The sequence below is a fragment of the Lepidochelys olivacea genome (genome assembly GCF_965140295.1).
Source record: "Lepidochelys olivacea isolate rLepOli2 genome assembly, chromosome: 9".
NCBI lineage: Eukaryota > Metazoa > Chordata > Testudines > Cheloniidae > Lepidochelys > Lepidochelys olivacea.
In genome coordinates, this window is record NC_140419.1 from 133165 (window position 1) to 147215 (window position 14051).

General features: G+C 43.3%; 1 protein-coding gene across 1 annotated transcript in view; it reads right to left on the reverse strand.

Annotated features, from left to right (window-relative positions):
* The window catches only part of MELTF (melanotransferrin), a 75003-nt gene that overhangs the window by 51844 nt on the left and 9108 nt on the right, over positions 1-14051 (reverse strand). The window contains exon 3 of the mRNA XM_084638779.1: positions 7925-8024. Coding sequence (XP_084494905.1) covers positions 7925-8024 — 100 coding nt within the window. The remainder of the gene's footprint in view (positions 1-7924; positions 8025-14051) is intronic.

The window sequence follows — 14051 nt, forward strand, 5'->3', positions numbered from 1 at the left end:
TATCATACACATTGTAAGGAGAGTGATCACTTTAGATAAGCTATTACCAGCAGGAGAGTGGGGTGGGAGGAGGTATTTTTTCATGCTTTGTGTGTATATAAAAAGATCTTCTACACTTTCCACAGTATGCATCCGATGAAGTGAGCTGTAGCTCACAAAAGCTTATGCTCAAATAAATTGGTTAGTCTCTAAGGTGCCACAAGTACTCCTTTTCTTTTTGCGAATACAGACTAACACGGCTGTTACTCTGACACCTGACTCACCATGTGAATTCTCTGTGAAACCACTTAGTCAGACAAGATGGGAGAGTCACATTAATGCTTTGAAGCCTCTTTGCTATGAATTCGGAAACATTTATGATGCCCTAATTGAAATTTCTGATGATACTACCTTTACTGGATCATCCACTTTACTCACCTCAGTCCCTGGAAAAAATCATGGAGCAGGTCCTCAAAGAATCAATCCTGAAGCACTTGCATGAGAGGAAAGTGATCAGGAACAGCCAGCATGGATTCACCAAGGGAAGGTCATGCCTGACTAATCTAATCGCCTTTTATGATGAGATTACTGGTTCTGTGGATGAAGGGAAAGCAGTGGATGTATTGTTTCTTGACTTTAGCAAAGCTTTTGACACAGTCTCCCACAGTATTCTTGTCAGCAAGTTAAGGAAGTATGGGCTGGATGAATGCACTATAAGGTGGGTAGAAAGCTGGCTAGATTGTCGGGCTCAACGGGTAGTGATCAATGGCTCCATGTCTAGTTGGCAGCCGGTATCAAGTGGAGTACCCCAAGGGTTGGTCCTGGGGCCGGTTTTGTTCAATATCTTCATAAATGATCTGGAGGATGGTGTGGATTGCACTCTCAGCAAATTTGCGGATGATACTAAACTGGGAAGAGTGGTAGATACGCTGGAGGGGAGGGATAGGACCTAGACAAGGACCTAGATAAATTGGAGGATTGGGCCAAAAGAAATCTGCTGAGGTTCAACAAGGATAAGTGCAGGGTCCTGCACTTAGGACGGAAGAACCCAATGCACAGCTACAGACTAGGGACCGAATGGCTAGGCAGCAGTTCTGCGGAAAAGGACCTAGGGGTGACAGTGGACGAGAAGCTGGATATGAGTCAGCAGTGTGCCCTTGTTGCCAAGAAGGCCAATGGCATTTTGGGATGTATAAGTAGGGGCATAGCGAGCAGATCGAGGGACGTGATCGTTCCCCTCTATTTGACATTGGTGAGGCCTCATCTGGAGTACTGTGTCCAGTTTTGAGCCCCACACTTCAAGAAGGATGTGGATAAATTGGAGAGAGTCCAGCGAAGGGCAACAAAAATGATTAGGGGACTGGAACACATGAGTTATGAGGAGAGGCTGAGGGAGCTGGGATTGTTTAGGTTGCAGAAGAGAAGAATGAGGGGGGATTTGATAGCTGCTTTCAACTACCTGAAAGGGGGTTCCAAAGAGGATGGATCTAGACTGTTCTCAATGGTAGCAGATGACAGAACGAGGAGTAATGGTCTCAAGTTGCAGTGGGGGAGGTTTAGATTGGATATTAGGAAAAACTTTTTCACTAAGAGGGTGGTGAAACACTGGAATGCGTTACCTAGGGAGGTGGTAGAATCTTCTTCCTTAGAGGTTTTTAAGGTCAGGCTTGACAAAGCCCTGGCTGGGATGATTTAACTGGGAATTGGTCCTGCTTCGAGCAGGGGGTTGGACTAGATGACCTTCTGGGGTCCCTTCCAACCCTGATATTCTATGATTCTATGATTCTATGATCTGGCAATACGGCACATCCAGATGCAGAAGCTCTTGCAAATGGCCTTTCCAAGTTCAAATTTGTGACTTCACTCATTTTGTGGTATAATATCCTTTTTGTGATTAACCTCACTAGGAAATGTATGTTCAGGAAATGTATGTTCAGGAAAAGAACCAGAACCTGAACATACATTCTGCAGTTCAAAAACTGCAACAAATTAAAAATATTCTGGAGGAATTCAGAAGTGATGAAGGGTTCGAAAGAACACTGGCAGATTCTCTCGAGCTTGCTGAAGAAATAGACCTTCTGACAGAATTTGAACCAGAGCCAGTTCGCATGCAGCAAAAGAAACAGCAGTTTTTGTATGAAGGCTGAGACACACTCATTCAGAACCCAAAACAGGTTCAAAGTGAATTTCTACTTTGCAGTCCTTGATACTGCTATTCACTCGGTTAACGAAATATTTCAACAGATGCAGCAGCTAGAGTCAGTATTTGGCTTTTCTATCCACAGCTTGCAAAAGAAAACAGCAAAACAGATACGAGAACTTTGTATAAAACTGGAGTCAGCACTGACTCATGAAAATTCAAAAGACATTGATGCTACAGATTTGTGTAGTGAGCTTCAGGCTTTTTCAGGACGACTTAAGAAACATTACACTCCTGAAGAAGTACTGAGGTTTGTTTGTGAAAATAAATGCACAGTTTTCCAAACATTTTTATAGCTCTACGCATTCCTTTAACTTTGCCAGTTTCCGTAGCTAGTGGGGAACTAGGTGGACTCCTCCTGAAGGTGGAGACAGCAGACTGGACTTCTACATAGAGTGCTTCCGCCAACGTGCACGGGCTGAAATTGTGGAAAAGCAGCATCACTTGCCCCACAACCTCAGCCATGCAGAACACAATGCCATCCACAGCCTCAGAAACAACTCTGACATCATAATCAAAAAGGCTGACAAAGGAGGTGCTGTTGTCATCATGAATAGGTCGGAATATGAACAAGAGGCTGCTCGGCAGCTCTCCAACACTACTTTCTACAAGCCATTACTCTCTGATCCCACTGAGAGTTACCAAAAGAAACTACAGCATTTGCTCAAGAAACTCCCTGAAAAAGCACAAGATCAAATCCGCACAGACACACCCCTGGAACCCCAACCTGGTATATGCTATCTACTACCCAAGATCCATAAACCTGGAAATCCTGGGCGCCCCATCATCTCAGGCATTGGCACCCTGACAGCAGGATTGTCTGGCTATGTGGACTCCCTCCTCAGGCCCTACACTACCAGCATTCCCAGCTACTTTCGAGACACCACTGACTTCTTGAGGAAACTACAATCCATTGGTGATCTTCCTGATAACACCATCCTGGCCACTATGGATGTAGAAGCCCTCTACAGCAACATTCCACACAAAGATGGACTACAAGCCGTCAAGAACACTATCCCCAATAATGTCACGGCAAACCTGGTGGCTGAACTTTGTGACTTTGTCCTCACCCATAACTGTCTCACATTTGGGGACAATGTATACCTTCAAATCAGCGGCACTGCTATGGGTACCCGCATGGCCCCACAGTATGCCAACATTTTTATGGCTGACTTAGAACAACGCTTCCTCAGCTCTCGTCCCCTAACGCCCCTACTCTACTTGCGCTATATTGATGACATCTTCATCGTCTGGACCCATGGAAAAGAAGCCCTTGAGGAATTCCACCATGATTTCAACAATTTCCAACCCACCATCAACCTCAGCCTGGACCAGTCCACACAAGAGATCTGCTTCCTGGACACTACAGTGCTAATAAGCGATGGTCACATAAACACCACCCTATACCGGAAACCTACTGACCGCTATTCCTATCTACATGCCTCCAGCTTTCACCCTGACCACACCACACGATCCATTGTTTACAGCCAAGCTATACGATACAACCGCATTTGCTCCAACCCCTCAGACAGAGACAAACACCTACAAGATCTCTATCAAGCATTCTTACAACTACAATACCCACCTGCGGAAGTGAAGAAACAGATTGATAGAGCCAGAAGAGTTCCCAGAAGTCACCTACTACAGGACAGGCCTAACAAAGAAAATAACAGAACGCCACTAGCCGTCACCTTCAGCCCCCAACTAAAATCCCTCCAACGCATTATCAAGGATCTACAACCTATCCTGAAGGATGACCCAACACTCTCACAAATCTTGGGAGACAGGCCAGTCCTTGCCTACAGACAGCCCCGCAACCTGAAGCAAATACTCACCAACAACCACATACCACACAACAGAACCACTAACCCAGGAACTTATCCTTGCAACAAAGCCCGTTGCCAACTGTGCCCACATATCTATTCACGGGACACCATCACAGAACCTAATAACATCAGCCACACTATCAGAGGCTCGTTCACCTGCACATCCACCAATGTGATATATGCCATCATGTGCCAGCAATGCCCCTCTGCCATGTACATTGGTCAAACTGGACAGTCTTTACGTAAAAGAATAAATGGACACAAATCAGATGTGAAGAATTATAACATTCATAAACCAGTCGGAGAACACTTCAATCTCTCTGGTCACGCAATCACAGACATGAAGGTCGCTATCTTAAAACAAAAAAACTTCAAATCCAGACTCCAGCGAGAAACTGCTGAATTGGAATTCATTTGCAAATTGGATACTATTAATTTAGGCTTAAATAGAGACTGGGAGTGGCTAAGTCATTATGCAAGGTAGCCTATTTCCCCTTGTTTTTTCCTACCCCCCCCCCCCCCCCCGGATGTTCTGGTTTAACTTGGATTTAAACTTTGAGAGTGGTCAGTTTGGATGAGCTATTGCCAGCAGGAAAGTAAGTTTGTGTGTGTATGGAGGTGGGGGGGGGGGTGAGAAGGCCTGGATTTGTGCTGGGGGTGGCCCACCTTGATTATCATGCACATTGTGGGGAGAGTGGTCACTTTGGATGAGCTATTGCCAGCGGGATAGTGAGTTTGTGTGTGTGGTTTTTGGGAGGGGGGTGAGAGAACCTGGATTTGTGCAGGAAATGGCCCAACTTGATGATCACTTTAGATAAGCTATTACCAGCAGGACAGTGGGGTGGGAGGAGGTATTGTTTCATATTCTCTGTGTGTATATAAAGTCTGCTGCAGTTTCCACGGTATGCATCCGATGAAGTGAGCTGTAGCTCACGAAAGCTCATGCTCAAATAAATTGGTTAGTCTCTAAGGTGCCACAAGTACTCCTTTTCTATTTCCCCTTGTTTTCCTTATCCCCTCTCCCCCTCAGATGTTCTTGTTAAACCCTGGATTTGTGCTGGAAATGGCCCACCTTAATTATCATACACATTGTAAGGAGAGTGATCACTTTAGATAAGCTATTATCAACAGGAGAGTGGGTGTTTTTGGGGAGGGTATGGCGGGGGGGAGAAAACCTGGATTTGTCCTGGAAATGGCCCACCTTGATTATCATACACAATGTAAGGAGAGTTATCACTTTACTTAAGCTATTACCAGCAGGAGAGTGGGGTGGGGGGAGAGAAAACCTTTTGTAGTGATAAACACCATTTTTTCATGATTTGTGTGTATAAAAACAAACATCTTCTGTATTTTCCACAGTATGCATCCGATGAAGTGAGCTGTAGCTCACGAAAGCTTATGCTCAAATAAATTGGTTAGTCTCTAAGGAGCCACAAGTACTGCTTTTTGCGAATACAGACTAACACGGCTGTTACTCTGAAACCTAGTGGGGAACGTAGCTTCTCAAAGTTAAAATTGATAAAAACATATCTGCGTTCAACAATGCAGGAGAGACTTGTTGGACTTGCCAAAATGTCAATAGAGCATGAAATAGCTGGAACACTGGATCTTAAAGAACCAGCTAGTGAATGAATTTTCAAAGCTTAAAGCAAGAAAAGTGATGTTTTAAGAGCACAGAGTGTTTTTTATTTGGAGTGTTTTGTAAATACAGGTTAAAATTCATTGAAGAGTTTTCTTATTTCTTTCTGTATTGGATGTGGTGGTAATGGCAGTTAAAGCAGGATAGTGTAATGGATGATTTTGGATTTGTAATAATAAAAATTATAATTAACATTTTAAATGCATTTTTATTTGAAATCGGACTGAAATATCATCTAGCTGTTATGTACAAATCTGATTTGAAAATTTCATGTCTCTATTTTATCTGATCTCAGAAACATTGGTTGGATGGATGGACAAACCAAATAACTAAGCCTCTGTTTAAAAAAAAACAAAAAACACTTAAAAACAATAAAAGGAAAAAAGGTTTCCCAATTTATCGAAAAACTCAGCCTAGATCTGCCCTTGGAGTTTGGAGGTGGGGGAGTGCGATAGCATGGTTCACCTAGGGCGCCAGTTGCTGGCAGCTAGTCTAGGGCCACCCCTGGCAGGGGGCGGGGCTGTGACCCACCTCAGCCTTTCACCACCACTGGGAAGAGACTGGCGCCACTAGCAGGGGCTTCACTTCACTGCAGGAGAGCTGATCACCTCACCACAAAGTGCAGCCCCTCCTACCATCACTCCACACCTTCATCCACGTTAAAAAGTGGGGGGCATGGTCCCTCTTCCCCCTCCAGTTCTAGTGCCCCTGATTGTGTGGAGCTCAAATTTTCTTTGTGCCCAGGGCCCGAAAACATCTTAATCCACCTCCGCATATAACAAATCATGTTGTAGGGATGGGGAGCCAGACATAGGAGAGACTAGACTTGAGGAAAGACACATTTTTAATGGAATTTGTAAAAAGCCCTTTGACAACGTCCAGGTACCTGGGAGGAGTGTGGAGAATAGGGGGCAAATAAATTAATAGATTTTAAGACCAGAAGGGTCCCTTGTGATCATTTCCTATAACCGCCTGGATAATGTAGGCCATAGGACTTCCCTGAATTAATTCCTGCTTCATGTCCAATAGCTGTGGTTGAATTACAGCATGTCTTTTAGAAAAGCATCCAATCTTGATTTTAAAATTGCCAGTGATGGACAATCCAGTACAACCCTTAATGTATTGTTCAGATGGTTAATTGCCCTGCCTGTTAAAAATGTGCATTTTATTTCTTGTCTGAATTTGTCTATCTTCAATTTCTAGACATTGAAACTTGTTATAACTTTGTCCGCTAGATTGATAAATTTCTGTTTGCACTTAGGTTCTTGTAGACTGTGATCAAATCACCCCTCAACTTTCCCTTTGATAAGATAAATAGATTAAGCTCCTGGAGTTTCTAATTACAAGGTATGTTCCGATCTAATAATCATTCTAATGGCTCTTCTCTGAATCACTCCAATTTTTCAATATCCTTTTTCAAGAGTTTACACCAGACCTGGACACAGTTTTTTAGTAGTTGGGGGCATCAGTGCCAAATAGAGAAGTAATATAACTTCCCTACCCCTCCTCTATATTGCCTTGTTCAGACATCACATAGACCTTTTGGCCCCAGCATCACACTGGGAGTTCAGGTTCAGCTTATTATTCAGTGTGACCCCCAAGTCTTTTTCAGAGTCACTGCTTCCCAGAATGAACAAGTGTTGGACTCTTTTTCAGCCTCTTATAATTTCATAGTGTTTAAGTCCAGAAAGGACAATTAGATAATCTATTCTGACCTCATGTATATCAAAGGTCATAATTTTTCAACCAGCTATCCCTATATTAAGAACAGAAACATTAGTTAAACTAAAGTATTTCAGTCCTCAGGAAAGGTAAACTGTGTGCCACATGGATAGAATGGGACAGACCAAAGTGTCACCAATGTACAAGACCCCTGCAATGGCAGGAAATTGATTAGGTGAGATATACTCAAGTGATCCCAGCAGATGAACGTATTAAGTAAAATGACTTAAAAAAACCCTAGCCCCCCCTCCCCACACATTTCACCCAATTCTCAGGAATCTCTGGATCCTATATCTGGGCATTTTCCGTTCCTCTCTGGCTTGAGGAAATGAGGTGATGGGTTGTTTTAGGAAAAAATACAGTTTCTCCTTTGATGAAAGGACAAGGTTTCCTTTCCCTTAGATATCATCATATTGTGATCTTCCTTAATTTATTATCATTAATTACATTGCTGTAGCACCCAAAATATTCTGGGCACTGCATAAACAGGTAGGAAGACACAGTCCTCACCCCAGAGATTACACAGTACACCTTATTAATTCTTTTGTGTATATGTACCTTGATCATATACTTCTCCAACCACAGGTTTCAGATTATGTTCCTTTCCAGCTTGATAAATGGTGCCACCATCCAATGTCACTGCATCTGCCAAATTGTTCTGTGTAAAAACAAAGTCAGAATTTATATTTCATCACAGTTATTAACATCCCTTCACCAGCTGAGGGCAGAGCCTTCATAAATTCAATAAACCCTTTATGTACATACTAGATATTAATCTCTAGCTGCCAGGGTTCTCTCTCATAGTCTTCTATGGCAATCAGATTATTAATATACTGACAGAGAATATGTGTCACCAAAAATTTGTATAGTCAGATTTGGGTCTTTAATTTAAAAACAGTGGTGAGGCAGTTCCTACTGCTGCTGAATAGCACAGGACTGTGGTGACCCCCGTGGTTTGTGTACTCCTCATTTTCAGAAAGGTCCCTGCATTTTGCCGGTGTGCCTCCCACCCCTAAGTATTTGTGAGTGAGTTTGTGGCCCCACCATTTTTGATCAGTTGGGCCCACTTTTAGCTTTCCATTCACCTCTAGGTAATCCTCTCAAACTGGAAGGTAGGGATAAGGATAAGGGACCATATTTTTAAGTTAACGAGCTGAGCACTTTTGTGGCAACATTTTGTAGGGATCAAAAATACTGATACCAAAGACAACTGTGCTTTATTTAAAAAAAAAAAAAAGTATGCTGGTATAAAATGTAAAAAAAAAACAAAAAAAAACGTCAGCAGAGACCTGGGTATAGTTCTTGGCGAGGAGGGTTTTTCCCCTCATAACTTTGTATCTGAATGAGTTCATCGTGAAACTTGGAACAAGTGCCATTCATATTCACTTCAAAGAAAACAACAGCTCAGAGTGTCTGCACTCATTTAATTTTTCTCTTCACTCCAAACACTGTTTATCATACTGAACATTCGTTCCATTAGACTGTTTGTTCCTAATAAACAACAAATTTTACTTAGTATAGAAATACTCTTGAACAAATACTTTGGAGTTTGACTAATGAAATAAAAAACTGAGACGTTGTATCTGCCCTAAAGATGATCTTGGACCATTAGGACTTCATATGAAAAACCGGCACTGCCTAGAAAAATACCAGGACATATGTTTCCTTTAGAGAGGGAGGTTTTCTGCTATGGGTTTGGGGTAGGGTTGCCAACTTAATGACCGAACAAAACCGAACACCCTTGCCCCATCCCGCTCCCTCCCTCGCTGTCTCCCACCCTCACTCACTCACACATTTTCACCGGGCTGGAGAGGGTCCCTTTTTGACTGGGTGTTCGGTTGAAAATTGGACACCTGGAAACCCTAGTCTGGGGCTAAGCACCAATGGATAGACTAATCACTGTGTACGTCAAGGAAATTATGTTACCAATCAGCTAAGAATATACATTCTCTGTCTGATAACAGTTATAGGGCCAATGTCCTCAGTGATTAGTCTATTTTATATCTCAAGCAAGTTTGGTTAATGCCTATAGTACTTGTGACCTAAGATGAAGTAAAAGAGGAAGTAGGAGGAGCAAGAGGTTCTGTTATGGCAGATTGTGTTTGGCCTGATGGTGGAGCAGAGACACCTTAAATTTTATCAGTGCCCTATATGCAGTCGTTTCAAGAGCCCTGATTTCTGGGGCTCAACCCACAACTTGCACTTGTTGCTACATTTTTATTCACTCTACAGTTTGGCCATTATCAGCTGAGATGTTTATGTATATGCTGTACCCCCAGGAAGCTCATCCAAGGATATTTTTATTTGCTGTATTCTGAAACTTTTTATCAGCCCTAATTTCTTTTCTGACCCAGATTATATCCACATAATAAATGCTGGTTGCAGTACTGCCTTATGTATTGTTGATGTCAGTGATACTTTTGTGGGAGACATCTAGGGAAAAACATCCATGGAAGTATTTCACATCGGAGTTTTGATAAATATATTAGCAGGGCACTACTTTATCATGTTTACTGTTTTCAGAGAAACCCTGTCTGTCTGTCCCACGGTATTTGTAAAGTTCCCATCACAGTATCTATCTGCCCACTCTCAATGCTGATTCTATTTTAGTTGGATATTAGTTAGGAACAAAAGAATGGAGCATTTAGCAAATGCTTTTGAAATAGCTTAGGCTATTGATGGAAATTATGTTGTACTTTACCCTTAGTATGAAGCATGTTGGTGGAACTAAGTCCAGGTAACGTGGCACTATAAAACAGCAGACCTCTATCCACAACCCTTACCTACAACACTAGCCCTTCCCTCCCCTCCTCAGAGAGCAGAGTTCAGTATATCTGCAGGCTCAGAGATCACATGCAGTCCTATATGTAGCACAGCAATGAGCAAATGTTTAGTAGATCATTAGCACAAGGAAAAAAAAGAAAAAAAAAAAACCAGCCTCAAGGACAGAGCTGCGCCTGAGGCATAACTGTGCTAAGTTTCCTTGTATCAAAAAGCTATCTATTTGTGTCAACTCTCTGCAGGATTCTGAGTTGATCCAGTAAGCAGGAGGGAAACTTCTGAGTTGATCCAGTAAACAGGAGGTTTAGTTGTGCTCTGAGCATGTTTACCAGATTGTGAATCATGCCAGGGTTTAGGCATGGATTAGGTGCTAAACTGCCTGGCAATGCAGGATTTAGGCAGCTCAGCTTCCAAACTTTAGGTAACTAGCTAATTTAGTCACCTCCAGGGTCTGCAGGAGAATGGTACTCGAGGGGAACCAGCATGGGGGCTGAGTGCTCTATACTGGAGAGGGGGAAAGACTTAAAGGCAGCCCAGACAGATGATGAGAACAGGGCCCAGAAGGCAGACTGAAGAAAAGCCCATGAAACGTGGAAGATCTTTTTGTTTGTTGAGACTTTTTTAGTTGGTTTGTGACGTGGCTGGAGGGCCAACCCCCATCTCCAGCACTGGCCCATACTTGTGGAGTTTATTAAGGAGTCCAGAGAAGTTGAGGCACGGTGCTGCAGAGCCATCTCTGGCCCCAAAGGGGTGCTTGGGAGATGGCTGACCCTGTCACATGGCAGTTAGATGCCTAAATCTCCCTTGTGAATACCACCCCAAGAGAATTAGATCTGCTGAGCTTAATTTGTGGAAACTTCACATCTCAGTGTATGAACCTGGGGTAGTCTGCTTCCTAAATCTTTTCTCTATCAGATACCACAATGTCACAGCTCTGCGATTACTCTGGTTTATTGTTGCTCCAGATAAGTGGAAATAACGAATGTCATGAAGAGGGTATCTACATACCAACCCAGAACCTGATACTCTCAATCTCATATCATGATCCTTCTCAGCTCGGTTGTTGTAGCCTTTGTGTTGGAAGTGCAAAGGAATTGCTAGACCACTGCAGTTTGTGTTTATCCGTCTGCAACAAAATCTCTTAGAAATTGCATGACAGAATTTTTCCCTGGGCATGTGCTGATCGGGATCCACTTGGGTTATTACATTCAGCACATGAGTTAGATCTTGCATTCTTTTCCCCTTGCATCACAGAAGCAGCTGCATTTTATTGCTGGGTAAAGTGTCTTCTATTTTTATAAGATCAAATCCCAAGGTTCTTCTTTCAATTTTAGTCAGCCCCAGGAATTTGAGTATGGCTTTAGTAAAATTTGAGTAGGCTTCAAGATTTAGCTCAGGATTAATATTTTGCATTTATTTAGCAGCTTGCATATCAGGATATCAAAAAAAATTATAAGCATGTATTAATTAAGCCTCACTATGTGGTAAGGAAGTATAATTATCCCTCTTCTGCAGATGGGGCACAGAAATGACCTGCTCCCTCCCAAGGTCACAAATAATGTATGTGAATGAAGTATTATCTGTTCCACTGAGGCTGAGCAATATGACCAAGCCCTCTGGACTAACCCCCATTAGTGCTGCCTACCAAGCCTTTTTGCTGTTTGTGCATATACATGTACTGTAGGGTATTAATAACACTTAGCTCTACTCTGGCACTTTCTCTGTTCCTAGTGCTTTACGCATATTTATTAATTGACCGAGAGAAGCAAGACACGACACTCAACTTGATGGCATTTCTCTGTCTGATAACTTCTGAACACCAAAGCTAATCAATGCCAAAATTTCATGGAATGTTCTAGGCATCAAAAGGCAGACATCTATTGATTTTTGTTGAAAATCTGAAAACTCAAAGATAGACAGAGACAAGCTCAGCTCCCCACACAGCAACAGCAGCTCCTCACTCAGGGTACTACATGGCACCCTGGACACTTCCACCTCTGCGCAGGAAGGAATCAGGCCAACCCTGTGGAGAAATATACTTCATTGCTTATGACAGGTTTCAGAGTAACAGCCGTGTTAGTCTGTATTCGCAAAAAGAAAAGGAGTACTTGTGGCACCTTAGAGACTAACCAATTTATTTGAGCATAAGCTTTCATGAGCTACAGCTCACTTCATCAGATGCATACTACATGCCTCCAGCTTTCATACCACAGGATTGTGTTGTGTGGTCGGGGTGAAAGCTGGAGGCATGTAGTATGCATCTGATGAAGTGAGCTGTAGCTCATGAAAGCTTATGCTCAAATAAATTGGTTAGTCTCTAAGGTGCCACAAGTACTCCTTTTCATTGCTTATGTAAGCTGAGCTGTAGATCTCTGCTTCATCTTTACACACACCCATGGCTCCCGGTTTCTGCTTCTCCCTCCCTGACCCCCATTCCATTCCAGGTCCCTGCTTCCCCACTCCACACAACTTCCCTTCCCTCTGGGTCCCTTCTTCTTCTCCACTTCCATTCCCCCACTTTCCAGATCCCTGCTTCCCAAATCAGTCACCCCACCCCAACCCTTCCCCGCCTCACTTTCCGGGTCTCTGATTTCTCTTCCCTACTCTGCTGTCCCTACCCCCACTTTCCTCCCCAAATCCTCCCTCTAATGCTTTCAGTTGGGGATGGGTGGAACCAGGGACCCAAACAGGGGTGGGCGTACAGTATGGAGAGGAAAGCAAGGGCCCAAAAGGAAAGGGAAGCAGGGACCTGAATGAGACGGGAGAGGTTGCAGGAAGTCCCTGAAATGGAGCGGGGTGGGAAGGTGGCACACACAGAGCTTTGGGGGGAGAATGGAGGGATGCAAGAAGCTCATGTTGTGCACAATGAGCTCTGCTGACAGAAGCAACAAAGATTACAACCCTCTAGTTAAATTTCACAGCAAGCTTATGTGGTAAGTAGTTAGAATTATCCCTGTTTTACAGATAAGGATGCTGAGGCAGAGAGGTTAAGTGACATGTCTGTAGCCACAGAGGCAGTCTATGCCAGAATTAAAGATTTCCTAATTTCCAATACTGTGGTTCTAAGCTCTTGCCCCTTCACTACCCCTCCACAACTACCTTCCAAGGAGGGTGTTATACAATTGCCTGAATTAGAGGATCTTTCTTTTAAAGGGAAGATTTAAGGTTCTTGTTCATATCCCCAGTGACTGGGTTACAAAATTTCTGTCTGAACAGAAAAGACAGGACCATCTTTTGTTTTAAACCTCAGTCTTATCTACTGAATGCAAAAATAAACAAACAAACAAACAAACAAACAAACAAACTCCCAAGGCAGGGGATCTTTAAAAGTATAAACACCTGTACAAGAATACTCTTCTGCCTGATTTTATCAGAAACTCGATGTAGAACAGTCAACTTAAGTGACTGGAACAACTGTTTTCGCTCTGTTGCTTATCTTCCAGTAAAGAAAGACCAGGTGGGTGAGGTAATAGCTTTTAGTGGACCAACTTCTGTTGATGAAAGAGACAAGCTTTCAAGCTACACAGAGCTCTTCTTTAGGTCTGGGAAAGGTACCCTAAGTGTCACAGCTAAATGCAAGATGTGACAAAGTAGGAATGTTCTTAATGTTTTCTCTGAATACTGTGTGGGTGCCTCAGGTGGTGGGATAAGCTGTGTGATTGTTGTAGAGCCCTAGAGGGCCAGTGTGATGCTGTCCGCACAGAGAATGGTCGACACCTGGTCTCCTGGCAACTGGTGGCCTGGGCCCCTCCTCTGCAAAGGTGCCAACTGAAGGTGTTAGAGAACAAAGAGATCAGGTGACCTCCTGGCCTGGGAAAGAGACAAAGGCCAGAGGAGGGGTGGGGGAGTTTCAGTTTGGAGCTGGCTGGGGAAATGGAGGGAGGCCCAGATGGGGCTCTGGCCT